Raw genomic sequence first — 23,474 nt, forward strand, 5'->3', positions numbered from 1 at the left:
TCTGGTGGTTCTACACACACGTCTGTTCTTGCTCCCAGGCCTTCACTGGAAACGTGCCATTTCCTCCTCCTGGAACGCTCGTCCGTTCCTCACACCCCTAAGCCGTAGACAGTCTCCAGGATCTCGGGTTAAGTGCCACTTCCTCCGGGAGGCCCTGCCAGCCCCAGTCCTCATGTCGTCTCCTTGGCTAATCACTCTGTCCTTCTGTGGTACCATCTTCGACAGTGTAACTGTCTCTGTTGCTGCGACCATTTGCCTACTCTCGGTCTGTATATTTAGTGGAGTATTTTTAGTATATTTAGTAAAAAGTTTTAATTTTCTTAATAATGTATCCCTGCTTCTAAGTAGGTGTTTGAGAAGTGCTTGTTGATCGAATGTGTGTGAGAGAGAATTGCTGTGCCTCAAGGAGGAACTTCCTGCCCCCTGGCTCTTCTTCCATCCCAGACCGTAATTCTAACCTTGAACAGCCGTCTGCCACCAGCGACTCCAGATGTTAGTCACCGTCTCTTATGATCCACTCGGGTTCATCATCATCACTGCTGGAGATGAATGGAAATGGACTAGAGATTTGAAGGAGCAAAAAGAAAGTAAAATGGTTGTACAGCCACAGTAGATTAAGACAAAATTTTGAAACAGGTAGTTTGTCTCATTATAAATTGAAATGCTTATTACAAAAAAGTAAAACACTCAGAAATGAATAATCACAGGTATTCAGAGTCCTTCCACCAAGAAACAATGATTGGTTTATATTTGTAATATTTTAATTTTATACTATATATATTTAATTGTACATCAGATGCTGTAATCATGCATTTTAAAGAGCATTTAAAGAAAACAAAATTGAGACCACAGTCGAGATACGTTCAGTGTTCTGCTTTTTCTTGTAACATTTTCCTGGGAACTTTCCCGTGGGCCATTGAATGCTCATCTTCCTGTTTATGTCATAATGTAACTCTAATCATTAAGGACTTTTGGAACCATTTCTTTTTTCCCAAATAAGTTGTTGATTGCATTGCATTTAATCAGCTTACGTAAGTCTTTTCAGCTTTATTGTGTCTTCAGCTAAATCCACACGCCCCTGAGCACGTTATTTGATGCTACCTGCGGCTCACATTAAAGAAACAAGGGGAGGAAGGTGGAGGGAGAGGTGTCAGGGAGAGAGAGAAAGAAAGGGGGGCTTGACGACCTAGAAGAGGAGGGGGCGGTGGAGGGAGGGTCGGGGGTGCGGACGGTGCTGCCTGGACCACCCTCAGCCCCGTCAGCCTCGAGGCTCCCGCTTCACGCAGGGCCTGGTTAGACGTGGGAGCGTTTCATCCTTCAGCGCAACGTTGCAGGAGTCCCAGGTGTGCGGAGCAGGCATGTGAAACTCTTCGCCTCCACGATGTCTTGCCAGGGCAGAGGAACCGTGGTGCATTTTAAGTCTTTTTCGCATCTTCAGACTTCCCTTCTCTGCTCTCTCTTCTCCCCTTGCCCACAGATACGCACAGCTTTTCATTTCTTAAACCAGCCTCTTCTTGGGCGACCCGGTGTAGATCCCACCAAACTGTTTGGCTAGGATCCTCTACCACATTCGTTCCCCGCAGTATGAGACGGCTCACGTGGTCCTGGTGCCTCTAAATTGCAAAGTTGCAGTTACGTCATAACATTACTGTGTTACATCATAACATTATGATGTTACACTTTGCTGTGGAAGAACAGCTAATGATTTGGGGGCCTGTCCAAAGTATGAATTAAGAGGAAAAGGCTACAAAATAGACCTGCAGGCTCCCGCATCTGTATGTTCAGCTGTGAGGACTAAAGGCCCTGTACTGAGATGCGGCAATCGTGATGAGGGGCTTCACTGTACTTCACTCCCCTGTGTCTTCTACACTTGCTGCAGTTAATTACCTTAATCTTGAGGAGGTTGGAAGCACCGCCGAGTTGTTATTTCTCGAGGCAGAGAGAGCTCTGCACTGGCTGACGACGTCTCCCCCTTGCCCGGGTGCTCAGTGACTCTGGAATTGTGGTCTGGCTCTGGGCCTCACGTCACTGGCTTCAGATCACTACCTATAGCATTTGTGGGTTGAACACCTACTACGTGCCTGGCAGGAGGCCCCAGGATGCACCGTCAGCTAAGGCGGGTCTCTGTCCTCGAGGATCCCTGGTGGACAGGGCTGGCTGCCCTCTGTGACCTGTAGGGCCCTGGGTGGTCTGGGCCAAAATTGCTCTCATACCACCACTGTCCCCTGGTCCTCAGCTTGTCCTTCAGTGGCACTAGCTGCCTCCTCACAGTCATTCCCTGCCCTCAGCTCTCTCCTGATTGTCCCCGTCTCTCTTGACCCTCCCTCCTGGCTTCATTCTTTTTCATAGCACTTGGCACACAACATTCTCACCATGAGTTAGGCTTCCCCCTCGCTGGAACAGAAGGGTTGTGACAGCAGGAACTGGGTTCTCTGTGCTGAGTCTGCAGGGCCCGGGGCGGTGCCTGACACCTGGAAGGCATGTGGATCCAGTGGATCGGTGATACGTGGACCCCTGGCCCCTGTATCTCGTGCTCCGTGCCTTGTGCGGAGGCCCACGCAGGGCAGTGGCAGGAAAGATTGTCCCGGGAAGGTGCCCCCGAGAGTGTCAGCCTCGGCCAGCATGGCGTGAGCAGATGGACCCAGGGGACAGCCTACTGTCTCACTTCTGACTTTTATTTCTTGCTGCTTCACTTTATTCTAAGCAAAAGCCGAACAAGGCTCTTAACTCCTTCCTTTGCTTGGGGCAGTTTATCCACTCTGCGCCCAGCACACTGCCTTGCTCCTGGTAGGTGCTTGGTGAAGGCTTGTCGGATGTGTGGCAGGCGTGGCTGAGCGGAGTGGCGGGAAGTTCCCCGGGGGCCACCCTTCTGGTTTGTCCAGCAGGGCTGGTGAACCAGCTTTAACCTGGGGGCTGTTCTGGGATGCACGTTACCGGTCTGGTTGAGGAGGTGAGATGGCATTCTAGAGTTTAAGTAAGAAGGGGGAGGAGTTGGAATATGAGAACTTTCCTCTTAGCTTCTCTCACAAGGTCACCTTGGACCTCTCCTGAAGGCGCTCTGGGCCTCAGTCTCTGAGCTGGAAAGTAGAGGGGGGGTCGGAGGTGGGGCGAGGGGGATTGGTAATCTTTGTTTCTTCAAGCACTTTCTATTTGCTTACAAAAGCCTTACGGCTGGCCCCTGCTAAGTCTTCCCTGGGTACTTTCTAGACCCGGGATTTGAAAGTTCATTAGAAAACCACCCGCAGACTGCTAGGGATATTTGTGTTATAAACTCTGACTTTTACTTAAAAGGGGCTTAATAACTTCCTGGATCGGATTGCATGGTGAGCCCCTCATCTAGGTACGCGCACTTCGAATCGCAGTTGTATCAGGGCTGTCCACTGTTGTGTTGCACGGTGATTTGGGGGGAAGTAGGGAGACTGGGAGACTCTATAAAGCAGCTGTTCTTAGCTCGCTAGGGGGAGCCTACGTGAGCCGTGACGCACGCAGGGAGCCTGCAGGGCCGGCCCATGAAGAGCCAGAGTCTGGGTGAATGGCCGGGGTCTTCCTTTCATGAGTCTCCCTCTGCCTACTTGGCGTAGTGTCTGGTTTCAGCTCATTCTTTAAGGAACATCTAGAATAACAAGGTTCTCAAGGTCAGGGCACGACGGGATAGGACCTGCAGAAACTCCAGCACCCAACTCCGGACCCTCTCTTTAGTCTTCAGGACCCGCTGGTCTCCTCGGGGTTTGCTCTTCGTCAGGTGGTTTGAGACTGGCTGTAAGAAGTTCTCAAGGATGGTGAGAGTGGTGAGAAGGTCGGCTGTTCTGGTCCAAGTGATTACAGACCCACTGTGGTCAAAACCTACCTCTTGTGAAGGCTCCGGGAGAAGTGAACCATCTACACTGAGTTCTAGTCTGTTCTAGCTCCCTTCCGTCCGTCCCTGACCAGAATACCGCCAGCCATTCCAGGCAGCAGGCCGGGGTGCTTTGAAAAATGGCATGTACTTGCTCAGAACCAGGTACATAATTTGCAGGGCTCAGTGCATAATCAAAATGGGGGCCCCCTTGTTCAAATGCTAAGAATTTCAAGGTACCAACAGTACAGCATCGCATGAACGCAGGCCCTGTGCATTGTCACACACCCACGGAGTCATCCCTGGGTTTGATGATAACCTGAAAGTCCTCCCCACTGACCAAGGGCCTTTCCCTTATCTGTGCACATACCTACTGAAACCCTCCATGCAGGAGCCACCTCCCCCCAGCTCAGCTCCACTGTCAGGTGAGAGCCCCCTTCAGCTGGGGTCTGGCCCTCAGCTTCCACACCCTGTTCACCCCGCCCTGCAGCTGCCAGGTCAAGTGTCGGCTGGACTTGAGTGGCCACATTCCTCCGTTTAGAAAGTGAAACATCGGCGGTACAAACCTAATCACCATTGGGACAACACAGGGACTCAAAGTGCGTGCTTTTCCGTTCATTAAAAATTTTTTTTTTCTTTCCTTTTTTTTGATAATCACAGTCTCACTTTCAACGTAATGGTGCGAACTGAGAAATTCCCACCCTCCTGCTTTTTTGTTGCTGATGACAACAGGAATATAAATTGCAAGGCGTGCAGTTATACCTAAAAATGTTAGGTGCCTTTCAATGCAAAAAAAAGGGGGGGGGTGCTGTTTCTCATAAAAATAGATTGTGTGCTACGCATTTTTTGTTGGACCTAACACAGTGTATATACTTCCAACTGTCATTTTAAAATGCTAAAAAACAGCTGCAAAACTTGTATCCTTTTTCTGGTTTTCCTTTTAATTATAACATTTAGGAAATTAGCATTTGGGGCCAAGATAATTTCAGTAAAGTAAGACAGTGAATTACGGTTATTTACAATGTAGCCCCATTAAAATACAATCACAGTTGGTATTTTTCCTGGATATTAACACACTCGCGTTTATATTTTACAGTCTGTTGAGGTTTGCTATCTGAAATAATCATCACTGATTGTGGAAAGAGGTGCATTTTAAAGTATGATTAGTAAATAGGTGATATTTAGCAGAGGCTAAACTGTACCAACAACAGCTGATATCAGCTCATGTTTAAAATACAGTTCCCTACTGTGTAATTACGATGCTCCTCAGACTGTTTGGAACTTTAAGTTAAGACTGAGCATCTTAATTATTTTTTTAACTCTTATTTTTGAGGAAATGGGGATCATTATTTACCAAAGACATCCTGCTTTCAGTAGAAAGCAATCAAACTTTTTTTTTTTCCTATTTAGAAGCAGGTCACAGAAATGAATTCATTCTTCTTCATTAGGACCAGTGGTCTCATCAGCCCAGACGGTTAGGCATCCCCTACCAGGACCGCCCGTCTGCCCTGCGGGGCAGTCCCGATCTGTTCATTTCCGGTGCCTTTGCCCCTCCTCACTGCTGTCCTCTGCTGCCTTCCTGGCATTTCCTTCTAAGCCTCACCTTGGTCTTCCTGAGCCCTGCTGTTATCTCGGTGGTTCCAGGGGATAACACGTCCTACCAACTAGTTACTTAAGTAGCACTCACTTCTCCAGCCTGGAAATGTCTTTGCTTTCTTATTTCTGCCTGGAAGCCTTGTCTTCCCCCCACTTACCGTCCAGTCCAATCAAGTCTTCATCGCCAGCACTTACGCCAGCCTCTCCCCAAATCCTCAAGTGGTCCTTTGGTTTTCCTGCTTGCCAGGAACCTGCTGGAATCATTGAACTGTCTCGCTGCCCTGAACTTGCATCTGGGCATCTCAGCTCAAAGCTACAAAGAAAGCAACGTGGTCACAGGGACCGGGGTGGGGGGGCCTCTGTAAACCGACAGTCTCCAAGCTCGAGTGATATGCAGCCATGTCTTTCTGCTTGTCCTTATCAGTTCTCACACCCCACCACCTCTTCTGTTCTCTCTGCTCTTCGACAACTGTGTTCCAAGACATTTTTCTGCCACTATTAGAGTCAAGTTCAGAGTTGGCACTTCCAAGGCTTCTGTTGTCCCGTTGAGTTTCCACGTCGTCGTGCACGAGGAGGAAGGGCGCAGCTTAGATAGAAGCTTCCCTGGGACGCTTGCCTTGATTCTGGGTGCTGCCAGATTCCGAGACCAGCACCCACTCCTTATGTTATAACATCATGTCCTTCCGCAGTCGTGGCTCATGACGCACCCCTGCATTTATTCAGCTGTCACTTCCAGACTAGGAGCCCTGCAGGGGCAGCGACCACATCTCCCTCACTGCCTGCTGGATTCCCTGTGCCTAGCACAGCACCTGTCACTGTGCTGGATGAAAGACGTAGATGAAAATATCAAAACTCACATTTTATGGCCTTCTGAGACCGCACAGCTCGCTAGCAACAGTTGCAATGGTTAGCAGCACAGATTTTAGTGCCACACTGATTTGAGCCCCGCCTCCCCCACCCGCTCGGGACTGGCTGTCAGCCTCAATGTCCTGTTTTATAAAGTGGGGATGAGACCCGCTAGGGTTGGGAGGACAGAGTGAGGGTGTTGCTTGCCAAGTGGCCAGCCCAGCACCTGCACTTGTAAACTGTCCTCAGGTGATAGGTTTTCATTCGAACCTCTCAGGGCAGCATTTGGCTTATGACTGTGCACTTTGACACTGTCAGAGCAGAGCGACATTGTCTACTGATGGTCACGTTGAGCTGTTCACAGAAAATAAAAATCGAGAGTAAAGACAGTTGTATTAGGAAAACCCTCAGGTTTTGAAAGTGATTTATCCAGTAATTTTTTTTTTTTTTACTGTAATTTTCTCTGGGAAGACTGAACTCTTCTGAAGTCTAAAAATACCTACTAGGAAGCATCCGCAGGGTTCAGTTTATTGTGACATGAAAGGAATGATCACATATGAACTTCAGTGTAGCCCTGTGCCTACTTAGCGGAATGGCCCATGTACAGGGCTCGGGAACTAGCAAATAAATACGTTTCATGTGTGTTTATGAGATTCATTTCTCGTGGATGGAAATGCCATCGGTCCACAGATTATTCTCATTTGATAAGAAGATAAATCTCACCCTAAACAAGTTTCAGTGAAGGATTTAATACTTTTATTATATATCACAAACTTAAACACTGCTCATAAAATGAATAAACTGAGGCTGTTTTGCAAGCAGGCTCATGTGGGTTCAAGTCCTGGCTCCCCCGCGTCTGACCGTTGTGACCTTGGACTAGTTCTTTCGCACATCTGAGCTCTGGGTTCCTCATCTGTAGAATGGAGATATGATTTGCTCTCTTCAGGATTTGCTGGGAAGACAAAGTAAGAAAATGTGTAAATCACTCAACACAGCACTCAGTTCTGCTCACAGAAGCCACCGGACATCTTACTCTCAATTGGAGCCCAAGTTAAATTGATAACAGATCTATTTGAAACCTTGTTAGCTCACTGTAAAGGTGGCCGTAGCCAACCTGGATATGCACGGTACCCAAGGAAAACAATTGATGATGAATTTTTCCATAGTTCAGCCTTTTTCAGCTGTATCCGCATCCACAACAGGAAAATGTCTAAGTTTAAGAATTAACAGTTCATGCTGTTTAATAGGAGTAGTGAAATCTTGAAGTAATTAAATCTAGTATTCGAGAAGAAATCAACTTCTGTCATCAGTATTTGAGCGAGTTGTTTTAGAATTCCCAGTGACCCCAGCCCCCTTTATCTTGCTACCACTGTGGGCGGCTGGTTCACAGTCTGTAGCCCCCAGTAACTCCTATATCATATGACTGCTAATTACAGGAGGGCCTTGAGAAACCTACATGGAGAATAACCATCTATCAAGCAGTAAAAATGTGCATTTGGCTTCTGTTGGCAATCATTATTAGTACCCAGTTATTATTAGTGTTATGATTGCCATGGGAAGTGTGTAAAACCCAACAGCTGACTCTTTGGGGTGTTTGCTTCAAGAAATGGTTGGGAAATTTGACGTGTGTAAAAAGGTGTTTCAATTTGTGCATGGCTTTTGGCTTGTAAGTACCTTACTGCTTTTCTCCTGATGTTCCCCCAGTTAATTCTTTCCTTAATTGATGTCTGCTTTCTCTCTCTCCCTCCCTCCCTGGCAGTCTTTTTCCTGTAAAAGGACCCATCTGTCTGAGGTAGAGATTCTCCGTTTCTATATTCTCATCAGTGGCTGGGCTGCATGGAGTAGACATGTTGTTGTTTAGAAATCTCCTTTACCCCTGCTTTTTCCACACGGTGGTGTTTTGTTTGCCTTCCTTCAAGTAAAATATGTTCTTTTCAGCCTGAATTCAAGCACCCCCCAAAGTATGTCTAATTTCTAATCGTAGTCATAGTGCAAAGAATACATTTTAAACGTGCTAATCCATAGCGATTAAAAATCATAACTTGAGAAACTGATTCTTTTTGTGACATGTAACTACATAGAATGAAAGTGACTCATTTTCACTTGATTTTATTAGGCTTGAATTTGAGCGGCAACAGCGTGAAGAACTTGAGAAGTTAGAAAGTAAAAGGTAAGCCGTGTGGTCTCAGCAGCATGTAGTGGTGGGTGCCTGTGTGGATGTCCTGGACCGAGCTCCCCTGTGTTTCTGTCATCTCCCTCTGGTCCATGCCCATCACTTACATGTCTGATGAGTGTAGCTCATTTCTGTTCGGCGAGTTCATTTTACTTCATGTGTGAATTTTTTAAATAGTTCGTCTTCAAATATTTGTGAGATAGGTTGTGGAATAGAGTCAGAAGGCAAATTTAATGCACTCATTACACTTTGATACACCAAATATGGGTTTGTTTAAATTTAACTAATAAAGTATATCTTCCTTAATATTATCACCCTTAAAAAAGCCAGAAGAATGAGAATTACCCTTTCTTATGCCTCCTTACTTTTTAAACATCTTTCCTTGTGACACTGGCCATTTGTATTCCATTCCCTAATTCACCCCTTTGTGTTCTTAACTTTTCTTTTAGGGGTGTGTGTGTGTGCATCTGATTATTTAATTGATTTGGAGAGTTTTTTTTTTTTAATATGTTCTGAATATAATCCTTTGATAAAATATTAGTGTTTTATCCTTCTTTTATTCCTGTCCTAATCAACAGGCTAGGAATTGGACCAAGGACAGATATTAGAGTAGAAACTAAGGCCATAGAAAATCTACACACCAGATGTGTTTCCTAGAGTGTGGAGTCTGGATGTTACAGGTGAAGGAGTTCAGTTTCCAGCATCATGTAGGGTAGAGCTTTGGTGGCTGAGGAGATGGAGGCCGGACTCTGAGGAATCGAAACGTTGTCTCAGCACCCAGTGAGGAGCGTTTGCTGTCCAAAACACAACATGACATGTGACCCTCCCAAGTCACGGGTTGAAGAGTCCCTGGAGATTCCCATTATTTTCAATGTTATTCATCAATAAACTAATATTTTGGGTCATTTGGCGAGGAACACTTGTCCTAAACTAGCGATTAAATGCTAAGTGTCAGGTAGTTACTTGAGCTGGAGCAGTGAAGGGCGGGTTATCTTGACTTTGATGTTTGACCCTGATGCGTTGAGGGCAGCATAAGCATTTTTATTTAACGTCATTTTGTAACCGAATTTCCGTTGAGTTTTAGCCACTGGGCTGAATAAAATTATACACATTTAAATTTAAATTGGGCATGGCTCCTTCTCTTTGCGCTCAGGGAGCTTTTAAAATTATATTGTGCATAACACATTATGCTTATAGGTGCTGCAAAGAAGTGGTATCAGAGGCTACTTCAGGAGATTAGGTAAATGATATGTTGGACAGTTAACAGAGTGGAAAAATTACACACCACGCCCCCCGGTGTGAGAAGGAACGCAGTTTGCCGTCTTCCTTACTTTAGCGAAGGGTTTATCTTCCTGCTGAACGTCCATTTCCAGGACGTGTCAGTCTCGGGCGAAGTTAGAGCTGCATTTGAACCTGGGGATCAAATCATGATCAGCTGATGGTTTGCGTTGCAGGAAACTCATAGAAGAGATGGAGGAGAAGCAGAAGTCGGATAAGGCTGCGCTAGAGCGGATGCAGCAGGAGGTGGAGACGCAGCGCAAGGAGACGGAGCTGGTCCAGCTGCAGATCCGCCAGCAGGAGGAGAGCCTCAAGCGCCGCAGCTTCCACCTGGAGAGCAAGCTCAAGGATCTGCTGGCCGAGAAGGAGAAGTTCGAGGAGGAGAGGCTGAGGGAGCATCAAGAGACCGAGCTGCAGAAGAAGAAGCAGGAAGAGGAGAGCTTGCTCCGCGTCCAGGAGGAACTCCAGCTGCCCCAGGAGCTGGACAGCCACGAGCGGGCCGAGACGGCCCAGATGTTTCAGGAGCTGGACCGGCTCAAGAGGGAAAAAGACGACCAGCACGCCAGGCTGGAGCTGGAGAAGAGGAGGCTGGAGGAGCAGGAGAAGGGGCAGGTCCTGCTGGTGGCGCACCTGGAGGAGCAGCTCCGCGAGAAGCAGGAGGGGCTGCGGCTGCTGCGGCGCGGCGAGGTGCAGCGCGTGGAGGCGGAGCGGGGCGACCTGGCCCGCATCCGCGAGTCCCTCCTGCGCGTGCGGGAGGCCCCGGCCAAGGGGGACGACGACGGCGACGACCGGGAGAGGGCGCAGCTGCAGTTCTTCGAGTTCAAGCGGAGGCAGCTGGTCAAGCTGGCCAACCTGGAGCAGGACCTGGTTCAGCAGAAGGACCTCCTGCGAAAGGAGGTCGAGGAGGAACGGGAAATCCTGGAGCACTTAAAATCTGGAAACGAAGGAGAATTTAGGTCATGGGAGAAAAGTGACGGGGGTGTCACAGACGTCGCCCAGGCGGCTCAAGGTTTAGAGAACATAAAGGCGGCCGAGTGCAGGCTGCAGCACAAGGAACGCCAGCTCCAGTGCCTCCTGCAGAGTCATTTGCCGACGCTGATAGAGGAAAAGCAGAGAGCCTTGGAGATCCTTGACGCGGGTCCTCTGGGCCTAGACAACACTCTCTATCAAGTGGAGAAAGAGATGGAAGAAAAAGAGGAGCAGCTGGCACAGTACCAGGCCAGCGCCAGCCAGCTGCAGAAGCTCCAGGCCACCTTCGAGTTCACGGCCAACATAGCCCGGCAGGAGGAGAAGGTAAGGAGGAAGGAGAAGGAGATCCTGGAGTCCCGGGAGAAGCAGCAGAGAGAGGTCCTGGAGCAGGCCGTGGCCAGGCTGGAGAGGAGGCACTCAGCTCTGCAGAGGCGCGCTGCCCGGGGCCTGGGGACGGACGAGCAGAAGCTGAAGCCGGCCACCCTGCCCGGCAGTGATGGTGACGAGCAGTCAGGGCTCCAGGCCAGCCCAGGGGCCGAGCAGGAAGCCCTGGAGAAGGACCGGGAGAGGTGAGTGGAGCCGCGGGGACACCGTGGCCGGTGATGGTGCATTTCTGCCCCTGATGGCTGTGCCTCTCGCTGTCTCTTTAAAAAGTAATTCCTTCATCCTCTGCATTCTCTGATCCACCAGCAAATGTCTGTTTTACCAAACCTGAGAAAAGTACCCCTAAGCCGCCTTTTCTTTTTCTTTAGAACCCTTCTTTTAGAATCACTGGCCTAAAGTTGAAAAAAAGGGGAAACAAACAGAGCCCTTGTCCATTGCCTCCCTGAGCTCCAAGTGTGTTTCGTATTTGGTCCATACAGAGGACTGCGAGCCTCCAGCCCGGTGCCGCTTCTCCCCTCCTCCGTTCTGTCCCCCCACCCCGCCCTCCCTTCCCTGCCCTTGACTCCCTTTCCCTCCGCTGCCCATTCCCTCCCCTTCCTCCCTCTTTCCCTCCCCTTCCTCCCTCTTTCCCTCTCCGTCCTCCCTCTTTCCCTCCCCATCCTCCCCCCTGACTGCACGTCTTCCCTGTGACCGTGACCATGACCAGCACTTGTTCTGGGGAAGCCCCGCCCCCGCGTCCTTAGGTTACGTGGACCCTGATCTCCAAACCTAGCAGCGAACTGCAGAACAGTCCTCCCCAACCCTCCTGATTCACAGTGTTTGCGGGGAGGCCTGGAGATTCTGTACTGAGCAATAAACAAACAAGCCTCCGGATGTTGCAGACACGGCAGTGTATTCAAGCACGTTGGGTGATGATTTACTGATACTTCTTTTGATGTCAGGGACTAGGAACTAGCACGATTTTCATGGTAAAGAAAGAATATTTATCTCCCACCACCACCCAATTCCCCGACACCACACTCCTGGTAGGCTCTCAAGACAAATAAATACGTGAACTGGAGAAGGCTTTCTCTGCCGGCCCTGCAGACGCGATGCCAAGACTCCCAGAGAGGCTGACGGTCACTTGGTCTGCACACATCACTGATTTGTTGTCCTGCAAGGGGACTCGTGCCCTGCCTGGCCCCTTCCTGCCCTGCAGCCGTGGGCAGGCGCGTCCATTTGAGGCCACAGTGTCCTCACCCTCACAGGGAGAGCCTGGGCCTGTGCATTTTCTTTAGTTCCAGACCCTTTGGTTGGTTGAGATCTTAAGTGAAGCCCAGGTCTGGGAGCCTGGAACGCTGTCCCCCACAGTACCTCCCGAGGGGCTGCAGCCGAAGCCCGGTCTTCTCGTGTCTAGGAGCCCATCTTGACCTTGGTGGAGCCTGGGGTCCATGCTGATGAGGAGTTGCTGCAGCCTCCATCCATGGTCCTGCCTGGAGAGGTCAGGGCCACCTCCTCTCAAACATCTGCTTAAACTGGAGTCTGTTTACCATGCTCTCCGGTAATTCCCTGGGGCAAGACAGCACCAGATGACAATCAAAAACCATAATGCTGTGACTTCAGAGAAATAGGTCTGCGGTTTAAGAAAATGATTGTAGGTACGTTATGTAAATGAAATTGCTGGACAAAGCTCCAAGCCCAGGACATTTAGAGGGGCGGAGGGCACGCCCTCAATTCGTATCCTGCGGTGCTAGGTTAGAATGCAACGTGAGCTTTTAGCCCCATGTCTCCAGCTTTTGTCAACCAGCTTCGCTCCCTGGCCGTGTTGTATTAATACTCTGTTACAGTGGATACACGTGGTGATTTGCACCAAAGTGATTTCATGATGTCGGCGCTCCTCCAGAAGCCACGCAGAGGAGGCTCTGAGCTGCATGTGTTTTGATGGAATGGATCTTGCTAAGCCCTGATTCAGGCCAACAAATCCTGAGTGCTTTGCTTTGGCTGTTAAGGCCCTGCAGCTCTCCGGGGGTGTGGGTTTTGTGTCTTGTTATCTTTCTTGGTTCTCACGGCTGCGGCAGGGCCCACCATGCACCCTGACTTCACCACTTGTCAAAACCCACGGCCGCGAAATTTCCAATTCACGTGGAGCCAAACTGGACGATTACTGCACTGAACTTGTCTTTCCTTGTCAGCTTGCTTTATGAACAAAATGTAACCCATTTGCTTTCTTCTTTTCCCTCAATGGTTATACAGCCACCGGGGACAAGTGTCAGGCAGTTAGAAAGCGGCAGAGTTGCATGTCGAATCCAGGTCTCCTGACCATCCAGCTCGGGGCCACTTTGTCCCCCGTCTGCTAACCGCAGAGCTGCTGCCGGGCAGGCTGGCTCTTCACGTGTGCTGGGACGCCCTGCTGTCCCTTAACCCCCTGTCTAAATCCTGCTTAGCCTTCAGGGCCCCATTGGAGCCTTTCCCACTGCCCAGCCCCGAGAATGTCTTTGAACAACTCTGTAGGCGTCATCTTAATCAAAACATTGGTGACCACCTGCTTGCATCTGGCTCGTTTTCCTTACATCTCTGAACTTCTGGGTTAACATTGTTCCCTGGTCCTTTGCCCGCCTGGCCCCTAACACCTTATTCCCTCCTCCTCTGGGAATACTCCATGCTCTTCAAGCAGCTGCTCAGTAAGTACTTGCTAACCAGACAAAAGGCTGAGTTAAGCTGGGCGTCACCTCCTCCGGAGCCTGGGGGCACCTGCCCTGGTGGTCCCATGACCTCATTTCCGAGAGCCAAGAACCGTTCGGAATAGAGCAGTCACATCACTGCTGGTGACACCTGAGAGCTGGTGGCATTGTGCTATGTCAGCATCTGAAGCTAGAATCTCGGAATTTTGAAGCCAAAGGAGTTTGGAGAGACTAATTGACCCTCTCATTTGATATGTAAAGAAACTGAGACTCAGGTTTCATGAAAGGGAGTGGGATGCAGCCCCCAGTGTGTCTTGTGTTCCCTGAGTCGGTGGGAGACCAGCCTTGCACACACTTGACCTCATAGTACATGTATCATTTTCATTAGAAATAAATGTTTGGTTCCACAATGTATGTTTTATGTTAATTTCTCCAGATACTCAGCCTGCTTTCCTAGTTGTTTATGAACCATTTCCCTTCTCCACACCTGCTGCCTCCACACAGATTGCTGGCTTTCGTGGGTTAGCTTCTTTGTTCATATTGCCTTCTGCACCTGGGGAACCTTCCACCATCGTCTCCAAGTGTCCAAATTCCCACCAGCATCTAAAGACTCGACTTAGAACTGCCTTGACCATGAAGGCTCTCCTAGATTGATGGTTTTAAAAAATTCTTTAAAGCCAAGATCTCTTTGGTCAAACAGAAGTGTTTAGTGGGATCTGATACACAGTCAACAAGCAGCTATTTTGGTGAAGCCGGGGTTGGGGCTCAGAATCCTGTGCATCTACCTCTGAGGCTTTGCTGAGCACAGTGGGGATGTCTTTGCCCTTGATGGTAGAGCTCTCTCCAACTTTTGGATGCCAGAGCACTTGCCCTAAACTTGTCCTGAACCCCTCTGGTGGCCTGTTACATCTCATACCTTGTCTCACAGATATGGGGTAGCTTTTCTGCCGGAAGGTGAAGCTCTTTCACTGTTTTTGTTTGGGTCTCCCCTGGTTTCTAGTGCAGGTGCTCAGGAGATGCTGTTAACGGAGGGATTCACAGAACTTGCATCTCTGCAGGTTAGAGCAGGAAATCCAGCAGCTGAAGCAGAAGGTCTGCGAGGCTGACGGTGGTCAGAAAGGGCATCCTGGGACCTCGGAGGGAAAGCCTGCTTCCTCCAGCCTCCCGTCCAGTGCTGCCAGGTCTCACCTGGTCCCTCTGATGGATGCCAGGTACTGGACACTAAACTGATGTCATGCCTGCTTCTGATGTGACTGAATGACTCACTGTACTTTATATCGACCAGTTTGTATGTCAAAGGCGACAAGCAGTGTGTGTCCTTGAGACAGACTTTGTCCTGATCAGCTGCTGCCTGGCCCGGGGTGGGGTGAGGCAGAGGTGTCATTTAAAGGTCCCCAGACCTGAGACCTGGCCAGCCAAACCCAAGGAATTCTGGTGCAAGCGGTCGTCGTGAGAAGGTAGAATTAAGGTTCAGGGAAACCAGCTCATCGAGAAAGGACTGATGCCAGGTCAGGCTGAGAGGAACAGAAAAGCAGAGTTAATTGAATTATACCAAGAAGAAGGACCTTGTGCTGACAGCTTACAGAAGTCATTGATTACAAACAGATGAGGTGTCACAAGTACTGCCCCCGTCGACTCGGAACGATCCTGGCTAGCATAAATATGTATCTGATGTCCCTATAGGAAGATGATTTCGCCTTGAGTGGCACTGTGAATTGCTCTGTGCTTAGAGCCCTTGGGCACATCGACTTGATCAGTCTTCTTACATCCCTCGACCCCATCTGTGTCACAGGGACATTTCACATCGGGCAGTCTGAGCCCTGGGCATTAGGAGATGGATATTTGGATCTCAGAATGTGCTCAGCATGGCGTGAGCCTCTGTAGTCCTCTAAACCTAAGTCTGCATCTTCTGTGATGCTTGTTTAAAATTTAAGTAAAGGTCTGTCTGGGGAGATAATTCATTTGTAAGAGGCCTTCGCTCGGGTGCACTCACACGTGGTTTTCTTTACTGAAATAGTCACAGGTAAATACTGCATTTTATTACCCTAACTCCATCCTTCCGGGCTGTTTCACCTGAAGCATTCGTCTCTGTACCCAACATATCAGAAGGTCGTTTAGCCATGGCCAACAGTACAGAGCTATTTTATAGGGTTATACCTGTGATTTTTTCCCTAGTGTGCTAGAAGTAAACATATTGAACAGTTCATCTCAGATAATCCATCTAATTCAGTGTCTGTAGGACTGGGGTCAGGGAGCCTAGACCTGAGTGAGCCTTGCCTTTGGACAGGTCTGAGCCACTCAAAAGATTTAAGACGGAACCAGAGTTCTCTGGTCTCCCGGGCAGGTGGTTGTACTCAGACACTTGCCCCTGCACTGTAAGGGGCACCAGATGTTCGACTGACAACTGCCTCAAAAGTCAGCTGCTTGTGGCTTTGGCTGTCTTGTCCCTTTGCCAGGAGTTTTGGAAGGTAGAGACCTTTCAAATGTGGCATCTCTCGGCCAAGGAAAGGTGACCAGACAGAGCAGGAGCAGTGTGAGACACTGTCTGTCCAGTGGTGAAGATTTGTAGAGAGTACATGCACTTCTTTTTGTTTCTCTTTTTAATCCTCTGAAATGTGTCTTGTGAGAAATAGCTATCACCGTTTTGTGTGTCAGGAAACTGAGGCTCGGTGAGTGAAGTGTGGTCCTGAGACCACAGCCGTCTGAAACCAGTGTCTGTGACTCTCCCCTCCCCGGCATCAGGGGCTCCGCTCAGGAAATCCAGGAGAGATTTGGATGGGGTCCCTTAGTCTGCCTTCCATTCCCGAGATCCTGCCATCCATCCAGTTCTCTCCTGTTTGGGGAAAACCCTGACAGTGAACGCGTGGCACTGGATGTCTTAGAAAGTAGAAAAATGTTTGCCGTCCTGAGTTGTCATTACGTTTGATATTTAGAACAAGAAGGTTCTCGGTTATAAAGGGCAGAATAAAGGAAGGATCTCAAAATGCCCTGTGTGGTTAGAAGAGGTCGAGCACCCCCGTGTCCTCTGTTTTCAGGATCAGTGCTTACATTGAGGAAGAAGTCCAGAGACGTCTCCAGGACCTGCATCGCCTGACTGGTGGCAGCAGCAGTCCCCCTGCGGATACGGGGAAGGTGAGTGAAGGAGCAGACAATACGGTCATTGGTTTTCACGATGACCTTTCAATAAGTAGCCGGCAGTGGGTCTTTTACTGACTGTTTCTCAGTGAGAGAATTAAGACGTAGGATGTTCTAGAAAAATTAAATATTGCTTGGGTGGAGCTGAACTGTTTACAAATGGTGTTAATTCAAGAGTATTTATTTAAGAAATTTGAACTTACAGGGGAAAATCTTAACTGAGTATGAAGCTTCCTAAAACACGTAATTTACTTTGTTTTGATTTATAAAAATTCTGCATGTAACACCTGTCTTATTTCTCCAACAATACAGCCAATTTCCCTAAGTATTTCATTTACTGGTTAAATTATCCCAAGTAGAAATACAATTTTGCCTTCGAGGAGATAAATACTTGTGACAAGTTAGTTTTTATCAAAATGCATTTCATTTCTACCCAGCACTTTAAGAAGTGTCCTGAGGAAATCTTGCCTTTAATATTATTCTTAGAGTTTTAAGCCTCAGAATAAATGGTTAAGTCCTCTTACAGGCAGATGGATCGATACAGTCAGGTTTTCCTTGGGAATGGAAATTCTCTAGAAGGGTTATCATTGTTGAATGACAAGTATGTTTCTTTAGAATTTTGTTCCCATAAATATTTCTAATCAAATCAGTTCTCTTCCCTCCTCTGTGAACATGGTATAATTTAATATAGAGGGCTTTTATTTTCTTTTCAGGATAATGAGAAACTTCACAATGGCACCATTCAACGTAAGCTAAAATATGAGGTAGGTAATGACTTTTCAGATTGATGGGGTCGTCTTAAATTACGGCATGCTCGTGTGATTAAATTTCCTTAATGTTTAGTTGCATAATTAGAATTTTGAAGTCCCAGTGAGATTAATGGCTAATAGGGAAGGCAAGCTATTATATGACTTAAAATTAAACGGAATCCTGCCGGCTGCAAACTGCTCTGACTTTATTTGAACTGCATGGAGCTGTGGTGGAGGCCCTTTGCCCAGTTTTTCATTTGTAACAGTATCCTTTCCCTTGGTCTGCATTTAAAAGGCAGAATTATGTAATCAGGATCAGACAGGGGGTTTGGAACTGAAGCCGAGTGCTTCTTGGTGTTTGAGAAGCCCTGCTTGCTTCACAGACTGCGCGCTGGCAGTGGTACGGAGGAAACACTCTCGGTTGATTAGCTCATTTCTCTGGAGGACTGTCAAGCCAGGGCTTATTTGGGCGTACGATTTGTAGGGCTTTACTTCTGTTCTCCTGCACTGAGGGACTTGTCCTTCCCATACACTCCTAAATTAAAAAATAAAAAAAGAATGATAAGAGTCTTACATCATTGAACAGAGTGAGCAGTGGAGGGGTGGGCATTCCACGGGAGGCCTGCCCGAGTGGCCGCCACCACGCGCTCAACCCAGCCACCCAGGAGTGACGCCGTCTTCCCTGGATGTCTGCCTCCTCAGCCCATAAACTTGTGAAGAGCGGAACACTGTGTCCACGCGCCTGGCCTGCCGCAGGCTGGCGGGGGCCCTTTCCTGGTGCTGGTTTGTAGACACCGTGATGGCCGTCTCACCAGGGCAGATATAGTGACAGATTCCCGTGAAACAAACCAGGAGGCGAGACAAACATGACTGGGCTTGGAATGCGTGTCAGTTTCTGTTTTGCATCAATTATGCCCTGATTACGCTTCCATTTTGCACAGATGGTCAGGGACTAATTTTCAGAACTAAATTTGACACTTTGAAGATTGAATCAAAACTCTTAAGATTTTATTTTTGAGTAAATGAAATATTAGACCAAGAAATGGATACTGTAGACCAATCCCATCCAACCTATTTCTACCAAAATATCTGGCGATTTGTAAGAGATGTAATTACAGAAATTGATGCTCTGTGTGTGAATCAGATTCTCTGTTCCTAAATCATGGATCAATCAACATGAATGGCGTAGGCTTTCGATTTAACCTCTGCATTAATCCACACGATGAAACCAATGACTGCAGGAATCTTCACATGCAAAAGAGTCGTGAAAGGTGCCACCCCTCATTTCACCTGTTTTTGACAGAAAAGCTCTCTTGCCCCGTTACTGCCCGAAGATGTCTTGGATGCTCCTGGCCGAGAGGAGAGGAGGGAGGTGGACCAGAACCACCGCCAGAGCCGTCCCGCAACCCAGAGCATCTCTGGCCCCACCGCCCCTTCCTGGGCGCCAGGTGGGGGAACCCACCTGCGGGGGTCTCAGCCTGCAGCACACGGGCCGTTGCACAACAGTGATTGCGAATACAGTCATCCTGAGTGTGATTTTCAACCACAACATTCTGATCTACCTAAACTCTCTTTTCTTAATGAAAGCAGCACCAGCGTCGCAGAACATTCTCAGGGTAAGTCCGAAAATGTCTGTGAGCCGACGACTCACAGAGGTGAGCACAGCCCAGGGATCACGTCCAGCTGGACTTTGCTGCAGCGCACGTTCCGGGAAGTGTCCGTAGGGAGCGAGGGCCAGCAGACCTGGCAGCATCAGCTCCTCTGCCTCGTCGTCTCTGAAGGCGCTTCTGGCGACAGCATTCCTCCAAGGGCAGCAGCTGCGAAGCTCTGTCGGGAGCAGGAAGGCGAGGAAGAGTCAGCAGCTGCAGCAGTCCGCTCTCCGGGGTCACCGAGGACCCTCAGGACAGAGGGAAACAGTGGGCTGGGGTATTTTTACCACCGGTTCTCAGACCTTTATAAAGACACCAGCAGTCACCTGTGGCAGGCGGGCACGAGGGTGATCAGCCACGCCAGGCAAGTGGGGAGCCTGTGTGACCCCAGCAGCCTCACCACCCACGTAGCAGCATTTGTTGGCAGGCTGCCGATCCTGAAACTCTTACCCCTGGACACGCTCCTGAAGTCACGTGGGGCATCATCTGAAGCTCATTCTTCTCCCGAAGAAGCTCAGGTTGGCGGCAGCAGTGGAGAGGCAGGGGCTGTTGGGCCGGCAGGGAGCACAGTGCCTTACAGGGCACCAGCCCTGCCTCCTGCCCCCGCAGCTGCCGCGTTGCCAGACTCCTCGCCGGGCTCCGTTTGCTGCCTCGAACCTGGAGATGCCGGAAGGGGCTCCGTGTTTAAGCAGACCCTCGTGCGATTCCCAGACCAGATGCTGAAACTTCAAGAGTGCCCTTTAAAAGACTTCTTGGAGCTCGTGGCTGCCTCCCTGCCAGAACTTGTAGGCGACATTCATGAGGTCCAAGGCGTGTACTGGCTTGCGGTGGCGAACTGCGCGGAGCCCGCCCCTCGGCCGGCGTGTCTGCTCTTGGTCCACTCAGCTCTGTACGCGCTGGCTCCGTCCGGGCATCACCCGGGCTCTGTGGGCGTTTTTCATGCTCTGCCGCTCTCTGGGCTGCAGGAGATTCACGTCGGCTTTGGTGGGCAGAGCATTCGGCTCCTGGGCTCTGCAGAGAGTCTCCTGCTCACCGTCTTTAGTTACAACAAAAACCTCTGTCAACAGATATGCCGAGACCTCCTGCGGGTCCTGACGTCCGAGGCTGAGGCCACTGCCTGCACTCTCCATCCTTTGTTCCAACAAGATCTGGTCCAGCTCTCTCTCGACTGGAGGGCAGACGTCCCTGATTTAGTCTTGGCCAGCGGCGTTCGGTGGTCATCCAAATTCCAGAATACTTCGGTGGACCTGATTTACTTTCTTCACAGAAATCTGGAAGGCAGCGTCCCCTCCCTGGCAGAGGTTCAGCTGTTGCTCTACACGACGGTCAGAGTCGAGGGTGACGCCGGCCAAGGCCACTGCCAGTCGCTAGTCCTTCTGAACACCCACGTTGCCCTGGTGAGGGAGGACCGCGTGTTCTACCCCCACACCCGCGCACTCAGTACGCCGCCTCCAGGGCCGCGATTTGATGTGACCCGGTGCCGGGCTCTAAGTGAGTTCAGGTGTGTTGTCGTTCCGGAGACCAAAACACCACCAACGGTGGAACTTGTCTTCTTGCAAAAACTCCAACTAGCGGCAGGTTCAAGAAGCGGTCCCGCAGAGCCCTCTCGAGGAGCCCAGAACGTCCAGTTGTGCTCCAGCACCTTGTGTCCGGAGGGTGGTCAGAGTGTGGCCCCTGAGGTCTGGAAACTGACCCTGAACTCTCACGATGAGGCTCTGTGGCTGATCTCACACTTGACAAGGCTCTAGGGCGCAGGCGTGTAAGAATGGTCTGCATGTCTTTCGAAATTGTTCATAAAAGTAAACATGATGAAAACAGTCCAGGACAAGGGGTAGCTTCTCCGTGTAGCTAGCTGACTTGAAACTGGAAAAATGCAGACCTGTATAAACTGAAAATGTAAATATTTAAAGTAGCAAAAGTAAAATAAAAGAGGAGATCGCAGAGTGCGGGTGCAGCTCCTCTCTCGCCTCCCGCTTCACTCCTGGACCCCAGCCTTGTGCGCTGGGCCCACCGCGCTGTCGGCTGAGGGGAGCAGCTCCGACTCTGTCAGCTTCATGTTGACATGTGGCCTTCGGCCTCAGAGTCCGTCTGCTTCTGCTGGCCCTGGCTGGCGGATCTGGGCTGCCCGAGAAGGGGCCGGGTCTGGCAGGGGCCTTCGCGACACCCCCCGCACGGGCCATGGTCGGGACGGCTCTGTAGCAGAGCAGCAGTGACGCGTCCGGTTTCCCCAGATGCCCTGGGGCTTGCAAACGCCCTCCCCCCACGACATGTGGGACCCTGCGGGGTCGTCGCCCTCAGGTCATCACTTTTCCTTCCTCCTTTCCGTCTTCTGGACTGTTCCTTTCCATCGTGTGTGATTTCGGCTCTTTCCTTGTTGGCTTAGCTTTGACGCCCCTTCCCCTGGGCCACCTGCCCCCACGTGCCCGGCCCCTCTCAGTGTTGGTGTGCACTGCCCTCCTGCTCGGTCGCCATTGCTGTCTTAGCAGACAGAGGCCACCTCGGAGCCTCGGTGCTTCCCTGGCCACCCTCCCACCTGCCCCTCAGCTCACCCCCTCTCCCAGCCTCTGACCAAGGTGTCCTGCTGGCCTCACCTCGAGACGCGTCCCCACCCAGGGCGGCCTCAGGCCCGTCTCCCCTTGGCAGGCACCTCTCAGGTGTCGCCCTCCTGCCCTGCGGGAGGCCTCAGACTGGGCTCTCGGCATCTCCCTCCTCTGGCTGACCCTCTCCCTTTTACAGACCACCTCTGTTCACGTTTCTCTGAGGCATCGGCTTACACGTCTTTGAGTGTTAGTTCATCCGACCTGGGCTGCCCTGCCCATGCTCTCCTGTTCCTTGGGCTTCCACAGTCTCAGGAGGAGGGATGCCCACCTCGCCCCTGCCCCCCCCCCACGCTCCTTCCCTGCAGCCGCGTCCCGCTGAGCCCGCGGTCACCACTGGTGGAGTGCCATCCGCAGTGGAGCCGCTCGGCCGTTTTAGCCTGGCCTGGAGGGGTCACTCTCTGCTCTGACCAGATCTCTGGGTAATGTGCACCGTACGTGTTGTAGCCCCCATCCCTCCTCCATGACAGGGCCGATGTCAGGGCTAATCCTTCCAGAAACTGACCGGCTCCCACTGGCCAGAGTGCACATGTCTCCTCTTCCCCAGCAGAGGTGACCGAGAGGTGCTTTACTTGGTCTATGTTTTCTGCATTTGTCTTCCTCTCCCAGGTCCTGGGGAAGCAAGCAGGGAGAGACAGGACCCTACAGAGTATGGCAGGGTCCACTTACGCTGGCTGGCGGTGACCAAGTGAGGCTGTTTGTCTTTTGGAGGAAATAGAATTCAGATGTTTTACCTCTTCCACAGTGCACACACCTACACACCCACCCACCAACCCACCCACACACACACACACACACACACACCCACACACACCCTATTGCCTTATATGTGAAGGCTTTTGAGTCTGTGATAAGGACATCACTAAAATGAGTTACCCTTTCCCAGTCTTGGCTGGTAGGTGTTCTACCATGGAAGAAATTTCCAAAATAAACCATGATAGTCTTGTAATATCAGTAACATGTTCCCTAGTTTAAATGGTCTCATTGTGTATTTTCTCACCTGTTCTTGATAAGAAGAACAGAGTGAGTGGTCATGAAGGGCAGAGAGAGTGGAGTCGGAGATGCCGGCAGAGGGATGCTGTGGTTGGAGAGGAAACAACACATCAGCAGCGCACAGCTTTAGCAGAGTGGTATGTATGTATTAGACAGACAGGCTGGTCCTCATAGGTGAGAACGGTAATTCTGCTATGTTATAAATCACAGTGTTTAATGTTGTCCATTGATGGGACATGTAGCAGGGACGAGCTTGCATGCAGATCCCATTACCAGCGGTACCTCCTTCAGTCTGCTTAATGGTCCAAGTCGGCCAGGGCGAGGGGCACGTTTGGTTCTCCCTACATGGTAGACGCAGCCTCCAGAAATTCGGGTTTTACATGTCACTCCTCCCACCTTGAGAGCAAATACAGTTCCCGGTATGAGACTGATTTCCCATCCGTGAAGTGAGGTTTAGGGTTGCCGTGATGCCTGGAGAAGCTGGGGGAGTAGCGTTTGTGCTGTTATCCTCATGACTTCCATCCTAGGGCCCCGTTCTGGCTCGCTGGCTCATCTCTGGGAGGTCTGAGCCGGGAGCCTGCCCTAGTGGATCAGGCACGGGAGCCTCGCC

The 23,474-nt window shown here is 50.2% G+C and overlaps 1 protein-coding gene across 12 annotated transcripts in view; it reads left to right on the forward strand.

Annotated features, from left to right (window-relative positions):
• The window catches only part of KIF16B (kinesin family member 16B), a 243,734-nt gene that overhangs the window by 152,387 nt on the left and 67,873 nt on the right, over positions 1-23,474 (forward strand). For 5 of the 12 annotated variants that reach the window (XM_074347845.1, XM_045508691.2, XM_074347847.1 and 2 more), the window contains exons 18-23: positions 8,037-8,069; positions 8,394-8,447; positions 9,905-11,266; positions 14,800-14,952; positions 16,777-16,873; positions 17,590-17,640. In XM_074347845.1, coding sequence (XP_074203946.1) covers positions 8,037-8,069; positions 8,394-8,447; positions 9,905-11,266; positions 14,800-14,952; positions 16,777-16,873; positions 17,590-17,640 — 1,750 coding nt within the window. Of the gene's footprint in view, positions 1-8,036; positions 8,070-8,393; positions 8,448-9,904; positions 11,267-14,799; positions 14,953-16,776; positions 16,874-17,589; positions 17,641-18,928; positions 22,782-23,474 lie in introns of those variants that run through there. The other 7 variants (XM_074347840.1, XM_074347842.1, XM_074347843.1 and 4 more) reach the window with 5 other exon arrangements.

Source organism: Camelus bactrianus, chromosome 19 (genome assembly GCF_048773025.1).
Source record: "Camelus bactrianus isolate YW-2024 breed Bactrian camel chromosome 19, ASM4877302v1, whole genome shotgun sequence".
Taxonomy (NCBI): Eukaryota; Metazoa; Chordata; class Mammalia; order Artiodactyla; family Camelidae; genus Camelus; species Camelus bactrianus.